Raw genomic sequence first — 7,795 nt, 5'->3', positions numbered from 1 at the left:
TGGACAACATCGAGACTTTGTCTCAAAAAAAAGCCAGGTGTGGTGACTCACGCCTGTAGTCCCAGCTACTCAGAAGGCTGGGCCACAAGAATCGCTTGAACCTAGGTGGCAGAGGTTGCAGTGAGCCGAGATAGCCCCACTGCACTCCAGCCTGGGCAGCGGAGTGAGACTAGGTCTCAAAAAAAAAGAAAAGAAAAGAGGGCCAGGAACTGGTCCTCCGGGGTTGGAGGCGGGGACAGGTGGGAAGGGCAGAACACACCATGGGACAGCCTGACATGGGGCTTACTGGATGCGCCCCTCCACACGCAACAGCAGGTAGTCCCTGAGGAGCGGGGGCAGTGGCAGCCGGGTGGCACCCTGCCGGCAGCGGCTTCCCAACCGAGCACGCACAGCTAGTCGGGCCAGGTGCTGCAGCCGCCTTGGCTGGTTCACCATGCACAGGGCCGAGCTGTAGAAGGCTTCGTGCTCCTAGACCAGGAGTAAAAGAGGGTCAGATGACCCTTGCTCTACCATCTGGGGGCAACCCAGTGGTGAGGGTCCTGGGATTTTGCAGCCTGCACCCACCTGGGTGTTTCGTGTGTCTCAAAGGACTCAGATTCAGAACCATAGAGGCCCTGCAGTGATAATGGGGGCTGGGGCTCCACTTCAGGGAAGGGTCTTCACTATGTCTGCACCCACTCCCACCCCAGAGAGGCTAGCACAGTGCCCACCAAGGTAGAGATGCCAGATAAATGTCTGTGCTGATGCAAGTGAGGGAGGCAGGAGAGGTGTGTGGAGTTAGGGGGTCAGCCTGGGGTACCAGGGGGAGGGGGAACCCTGAAACTCAGGGGTGCCACTCTACCCATCCTCTCTACCCAGGGACCCTCCTGCTGCTCCCTCCATGACACTGATCCTGAAGGAATAGACCTGTGGCTCATCCCTCCTCCCCATCTCGGCCCTGAGGCAGACATACCTTCCACAGTTCTGGGAGCACCGCCTCCACCCAGGTCTCACAGGATGGGACACAAGGATAGGCATTAAGCAGGACTTCCAGGGCCCGAGGGAAGTTGGCACAGTGTTTCAGCATCTAGGGGTCAAAAGAGCGTATTGGGCACATGCCTTCCGCAGCCGAGGGCAGACCCAAGTCTCAACCCACATGGCCAATCCTAGCCTAATCTGGGGGTCTAAGGTCTGAGTCTCTTCCCTTTTCTGTGCCTCTGTCTACTCCACCCTCAAGTGCTCAAACCTTTTGGCCCCAGTTTTCCTCTGGGGCTCTTCCCTCCTTTGGACTCTCTCACGGAATCCTCTCTCCCCCTCCCAAGCTGGGGACAGCCCCCTGGCCACTGAGGGTGGGCTTTCAGTCTCTTGGACCCTCACTCTTTTCCAGAGGCTGAGCAGCTCCAGCCGTGGGCTCCCCCACACAGAAGCCTCCTATCTCAGGGTCTCCCAGCGCACCTCAGGGCGCACAGGCTGGGCCCCGTAGTCCAGCAGTGCGGCGAAGAGGACCTCAGGCTCCCAGTTGGGGGCGTCCTGGACAGCCTGCAGTGCACAGTCCATTGGCGTGTGGCCCGCCCCATTGGGGACCTCAGCCCGGGCCCCGTGGCGCAGCAGCAGCTCGGCCAGGCCCCCACAGCCGTTGGCACAGGCGTTGTGCAGCGGCGTGTGGCGCTTGCGCCCGGCCGCCCGGGCATCAGCTCCAGCTTCCAGGAGCCGGCGCGCCGCAACCTGGTGCCGCCTGCAGCTGCCTGGGCCCTCGGCCCCAGCGCACGCCGCGTTCAGGGCCGTCTCGCCCTGGCTGGTGCGCAGGCCCACGTCGGCGCCATGCTCCAGGTATAGAGCCACATGCTGCTCCAGGCCGCGCGCCGCCGCCACATGCAGGGGCGTCTCCTGGCTCTCGCCTGCCGCCAGGTTCACCGTCGCTCCTGCTTCCAGCAGCAACTTGGCGCACCTGGGGACAAGAGAGCAAGGTCCCGGGGAAAGTCCTGAAGGCCTGGGACCCCTTCAGCTTGCTGTCACCCTCCCTTCTCTTTCCACCCCTCTCACCTTGAGGTCCTACCTGGTGTCCTCCATGAGAATCACACAAGCCCCGCTACACACAACAGAACTGGAAGGTGCTGAGAGCTACCAGAAGCATCTTCAGTTTTCATATGAAAAACTTAAGCCCAGAAGTGATTTGTGCAGCCAAGGACACAGCAAGTTAGTGGCTGCACCAGAAATAGTACTCACTGCCTCAGACAGTCCCTCCCAGAGTCTACTCTGTCTCAGTTGTCAGTTGTCTCCTAACTTTTTTTTTTTTTTTTTTTTTTGGAGACAGGGTCCCTCTCTGTTGCCCAGGCTGAAGTGCAGTGGTGCAATTACAGCTCATGTAGCCTGGACCTCCCAAGCTCAAGCAGTCCTCCTGCCTCTGCCTCCCAAGTAGCTGGGACCACAGGTGGGCACCATCACACCTGGCTAATAGATTTTAAATTATTTTTTGTAGAGACAGGGTCTTACCATTTGCCCCAGCTGGTCTCAAACTCCTGGGCTCAAGCAATCCTCCTGCCTTGGCCTCCCAAAGTGCTGGGATTACGGGTGTGAGCCACCACACCAGGCCTTATTTCCTAACATTTTGATAGCACAAAATTTGGAAAACCCACTTCTGTGTACGTTATGAAACACAGAAAATTAAAAAGTATGCACCAAAACAAAAATACAAGTTATAATATTTTATTTCTGCCCTCACACTTAAAAGACCACTCTTCTAAACCAGGCCACAATCATTCAAGCAAAGGCAGGCACTTGGGGCCACCCTCCTCCACTTTCCCCTAGAGAAAACAAAACCAAAGGAAAAACAGCAACAAAAACAGGTTTTAGAGAGCACATGTTTCCCAGTTCCAGGGAAAATTATAGACCAGAACACTGTGGCAGCAAACATGCATCCTTACCTACTGCAGGGTAAACCAAACATGCAACAAACTAAATTAATAATGATGAAACCAAACTAACAGTAACTTATAACTAAAAAGCCAGAACGGCAGCTTCTGGAAACTCAGGAGCAGATCCACCATCCTCAGTGAAACCCTGATAACCAAATACCCTTTCCCAAAATGGCCAAAATTCTTGCTCACATATTCCATGTAGGTGTCTTGCTCTGTAGCCAAGATGTGAGTAGCAGCCAGTCTTCCATAAGCTACTGAATTATCTCCTTGGTAAATTCTAATCATAGGCTAATTTTTGTTTCCAAATACTAAATTTTTTTTTGAGGCGGAGTCTCGCTCTGTCGCCCAGGCTGGAGTGCAGTGGTGTGATCTCGGCTCACTGCAAGCTCTGCCTCCCGGGTTCATACCATGTTCCTGCCTCAGCCTCCTGGGTAGCTGGGACTACAGGCACCCACCACTACACCCAGCTAATTTTTTCGTTTTTTTTTTAGTAGAGATGGGGTTTCACTGCATGTTAGCCAGGATGGTCTCGATCTCCTGACCTCATGATCCACCTGCCTTGGCCTCCCAAAGAGCTGGGATTACAGGTATGAGCCAAGTCTTGCTCTGTCGCCCAGGCTGGAGTACGGTGGCACCATCTTGGCTCACTGCAGTCTCCACCTCCCGGGTTCAAGCCATTCTGCCTCAGCCTCCCAAGTAGCTGGGACTACAGGCGTGCACTACCATGCCTGGCTAATTTTTGTGTTTTTAGTAGAAACAGGGTTTCACCATGTTGGCCAGGATGGTCTTGATCTCCTGACCTCGTGATCCCCCTGCCTCGGCCTCCCAAAGTGCTGGGATTACAGGTGTTAGTCACCACACCTGGCCTTCAAATACTAAATTTAAGTAACACTCCAAAGCTCGCTCAGTAGGGTTCCAGTAAGTGGGCATTCTCACGTTACTTAGAAAGATGAAGTCTGTTGGAAGGCACACCAAATGCCTGTAAGAACCCAAGAAAGGGCTGGCAAATGTGGACCACTTCTTGGACCTCATCTAGATGTAGCGGAGAGAGGTCCCCAGCTTGTGGGCAGTGGAGAGTCTTCCAGGAGCCCTTGGATCCTTACCTGCCACCCTGTCTGTTGACCTGATTTTTTTTTTTTTTTTTTTTTGAGACGGAGTCTCACTCTGTCACCCAGGCTGGAGTGCAGTGGCGTGATCTCAGCTCACTGCAAACTCCGCCTCTCGGGTTCACGCCATTCTCCTGCCTCAGCCTCCCGAGTAGCTGGGACTACAGGCGCCCGCCACCACGCCGGCTAAGTTTTTGTATTTTTAATAGAGATGGGGTTTCACCGTGTTAGCCAGGATGGTCTCGATCTCCTGACCTCGTGATCCGCCCGCTTCGGCCTCCCAAAGTGCTGGGATTACAGGCGTGAGCCACTGCACCCGGTGACCTGATTGTAAAAGTGCAAATACCCTCATACAGGGACTCCAAGAAACTGCCAACCTTAAAAAAAGTGGCAGGGTTGGTATTTGGTTCATGTCTATAATTCCAATACTTTGGGAGGCCAAGGCAGGAGGATTGCCTGAGCTCAAGAGTCAGAGACCAGCCTGGGCTACATAGAAAGACTATGTCTCTACTAAAAATAATAATTTTTTAAAAAATAGCCAGGTATGGTAGCACTGTCCTATAATCCCAGCTTCCCTGGAAGCTGAGGCAGGAAGATCGTTTGAGCCCAGGAATTGAGGCTACAAGTGAGTCATGATTGTGCCACTGCACTCCAGCCTGGACAACAGAGTGAGACCTTGTCTCCAAAAGCAAAAAATCTAGCCCTGTGTTTCCTAACGTTGGTGTGAGGTACCCCCATACCTCTCCTCCCACTTTTTTTTTTTTTTTTTAAGACAGGGTCTTGCCCTGTTGTCCAGGCTGGAGTACAGTGGCAGCATGATCATAGCTTACTGAAGCCTAGACCTCTTGGGCTCAAGTGCTTTTCCTGAGTAGCTGAGACTACAGATGCACGCCACCATGCCCGGCTAACTCTATGTTTTATAGAGACAGGGTGTCACTATGTTGCCCAGTCTGGTCTTGAACTTCTGGGCTCAAGAGATCATCCTGCCTCAGCCTCCCAAGTAGCTGGGACTAGAGGCTCATTCCACCATGCCCACCTAGTTTTTATTTTTTATTTTTAGTAGAGACAAAATCTCACTTATGTTGCCCAGGCTGTTGTCAAACTCCTGGACTCAAGCAATCCTCTTGCCTCTGCCTCCAAAAGTGTAGTTATTACAGGTGTGAACCACTGCACCTGGCCTGTAGATCTATCTTTTTTTTTTTCTTTTTTTGACAGAGTCTCACACTGTCGCAGGGGCTGGTGTGCAGTGGCACAATCTCGGCTCACTGCAATCTCCGCCTCCTGGCTTCAAGTGATTCCCCTGCCTCAGCCTCCTGAGTAGCTAGGATTACAGGTGCCGGCCACCACGCCCGCCCCAGCTAATTTTTTGTATTTCTTTCTTTTTTTTTTTTTTTTTTTGAGGCGGAGTCTCGCTCTGTCGCCGGGGCTGGAGTACTCTGGCCGGATCTTAGCTCACTGCAAGCTCCGCCTCCTGGGTTCACGCCATTCTCCTGCCTCAGCCTCCTGAGTAGCTGGGAGTACAGTCGCCCGCCACCTCGCCCGGCTAGTTTTTTTTTGTATTTTTTAGTAGAGACGGGGTTTCACCGTGTTAGCCAGGATGGTCTCGATCTCCTGACCTTGTGATCCGCCCGTCTCGGCCTCCCAAAGTGCTGGGATTACAGGCTTGAGCCACCGCGCCTGGCCAATTTTTTGTATTTCTAATAGAGACAGGGTTTCACTATGTTGGCTAGGTTGGTCCTGAACTCCTGACCTCGTGATCTGCCCGCCTCAGCCTCCCAAAGTGCTGGGATTACAGGCGTGAGCCACCACGCCCAGTTTTTTTTTTTTTTTTTTTTTTTAGATAGTGTTGCTGGAGTGCAGTGGCAGAATCTCGGCTCACTGCAACCTCCGCCTCCCGGGTTCAAGCGATTCTTGTGTCTCAGCCGCCTAGTAGCTGGAGTTACAGGTGTGAGCCACCACACCTGGCCAGATATTTCTTAATACCTCAAAACAACTAGGAATTTAGACTGGGCATGGTGGCTCATGCCTGTAATCCTAGCACTTTGGGAGGCCAAGGCGGGTGGATCACTTGAGGTCAGGAGTTCAAGACCAGCCTGCCAACATGGCAAAACCCCATCTCCACTAGAAATAGAAAACCTAGCTGGGCGTGGTAGCACACATCTGTAATTCCAGCTACTCGGGAGGCTGAGGCAGGAGAATCATTTGAACCCAGGAGGCAGAGGTTGCAGTGAGCCGAGATCACGCCATTGCACTACAGCCTGGGCGACAGAGCAAGACTTCGTCTCAAAAACACAAAAAACAAACGAAAAAAAACCCAGCTAGGTTTGGCTACAAAGGATTCACAGGGAATTGGAGACCGCAGTTGGAACAGTTTTCCCAAAAAGCAACAGGGCTTCTGCCTCCTGGGCTTAGCAGATGTGACCTTGGACAAGTTACTAAACCTTTCTGAGCTTCATTTTTCTCATCTGTAGAATGAGGCCTGTCTCCAGGTTATTGTGAAGATGTGTATGTGAGATGCTTTATGAACCACAAAGCTGCATGTAGTTGTCAGCTTCCCTCTTCTGGCCTGTGAGCTGGAGACACACACACACACATTCCTCCCCAAATGGTCTCAGTCCCCAGGCACCTACTGCAAGGACTCGGGAATCGTGCAGAGATGCAAGGGAGTCATGCCCTCCTCGGTCAGCACATTAGCCTTGGCTCCGAAGGTCAGCAGCAGCCGCACACAGTCGAGCTGGGCCCGGGCACAGGCCTCGTGCAAGGCAGTGCGACCCCCGACGCGGTCATCCAGCTCAGCTCCCTGCCGGATCAGGTGGCGAGCACAGTCTGTGTAGCCTCGGGCTGTGGCGATGGCGAGGGGTGCCGTCTGCTTGGTCTTGGGGGTCAGCACCCAGAACCCTGAGAAGAGCAAATAGTTTTGGGGCGTGGTGCATAAGACAGGGCAGGGCAGGGAATGGGGATGCTGGTTCCAGCCAACAGCTGACCCTGGCCTTCCCTCTGCATGGTCTGCTGAGGACAAACACTGTGCCAGGCTGTACCTGTGGAAAGGGGCTTATTCAAGTCCTTAACTGGAAGAATAAATTGGAACAGCCTTTTAGAACAGCTTATCAATCTGTAATAAAACATAGTATGTGTCATAAAAAATTAATTGCTGTATAAAACCACAGGGGCCAACTAAGTAGAGTGACTCCCATTAAGGAAACCTCAGCGTCTTTGAATGGCTAATAGTGTCAATGGCTTTTTTTGTTCACCTTGGGGCCTGGTGTGGTGGCTCACACCTGTAATCCTAGCACTTCGGGAGGCTGAGGTGGGATGATCACTTGACCTCAGGAGTTTTGAGACCAGTCTGGGCAACATAGTGAGACCTTGCCTCTATTTTTTAATTTTAATTTTAATTTTTTTGAGACAGGGTCTTGCTTTGTCGCCCAGGCTGGAATGTAGTGGTGCAATCTTGGCTCACTGCAAGCTCTGCCTCCCGGGTTTAAGCGATTCTCCTGCCTCAACCTCCTGAGTAGCTGGGATTACAGGTACGCGCCACCATGCCTGGCTAATTTTTATATTTTTAGTAGAGATGAGGTTTCACCATGTTGGTCAGGCTGGTCTCGAACTTCTGACCTCGTGATCTGCCCGCCTTGGCCTCCCAAAGTGCTGGGATTATAGGTGTGAGCCACCGTGCTTGGCTATTTTTTTTTTTTTTTAATTTAAAAAGGAAAAAAAATATTTAGGGCTGGGTGCAGTGGCTCATGCCTGTAATCCCAGCACTTTGGGAGGCCGAGACGGGCGGATCACGAG

General features: G+C 52.6%; 1 protein-coding gene across 2 annotated transcripts in view; it reads right to left on the bottom strand.

Annotated features, from left to right (window-relative positions):
- Positions 1-255: 255 nt before the first annotated feature.
- Positions 256-7,795, bottom strand: part of LOC111525814 (ankyrin repeat and SOCS box protein 16) — a 49,980-nt gene continuing 42,440 nt past the window's right edge. Inside the window, exons 2-5 of one of the 2 annotated variants that reach the window (XM_023191449.2) lie at positions 6,634-6,901; positions 1,435-1,927; positions 953-1,066; positions 256-468 (exon numbers count right to left, since the gene is read on the bottom strand). In XM_023191449.2, the coding sequence (XP_023047217.1) occupies positions 283-468; positions 953-1,066; positions 1,435-1,927; positions 6,634-6,901 (1,061 nt within the window). In that variant the 3' untranslated portion in view covers positions 256-282. Of the gene's footprint in view, positions 469-952; positions 1,067-1,434; positions 1,928-6,564; positions 6,902-7,795 lie in introns of those variants that run through there. The other variant, XM_023191446.2, reaches the window with a different exon arrangement.

Source organism: Piliocolobus tephrosceles, chromosome 16 (assembly GCF_002776525.5).
Source record: "Piliocolobus tephrosceles isolate RC106 chromosome 16, ASM277652v3, whole genome shotgun sequence".
Lineage (NCBI taxonomy): Eukaryota > Metazoa > Chordata > Mammalia > Primates > Cercopithecidae > Piliocolobus > Piliocolobus tephrosceles.
This window is presented reverse-complemented; position numbering and strand designations above follow the sequence as displayed.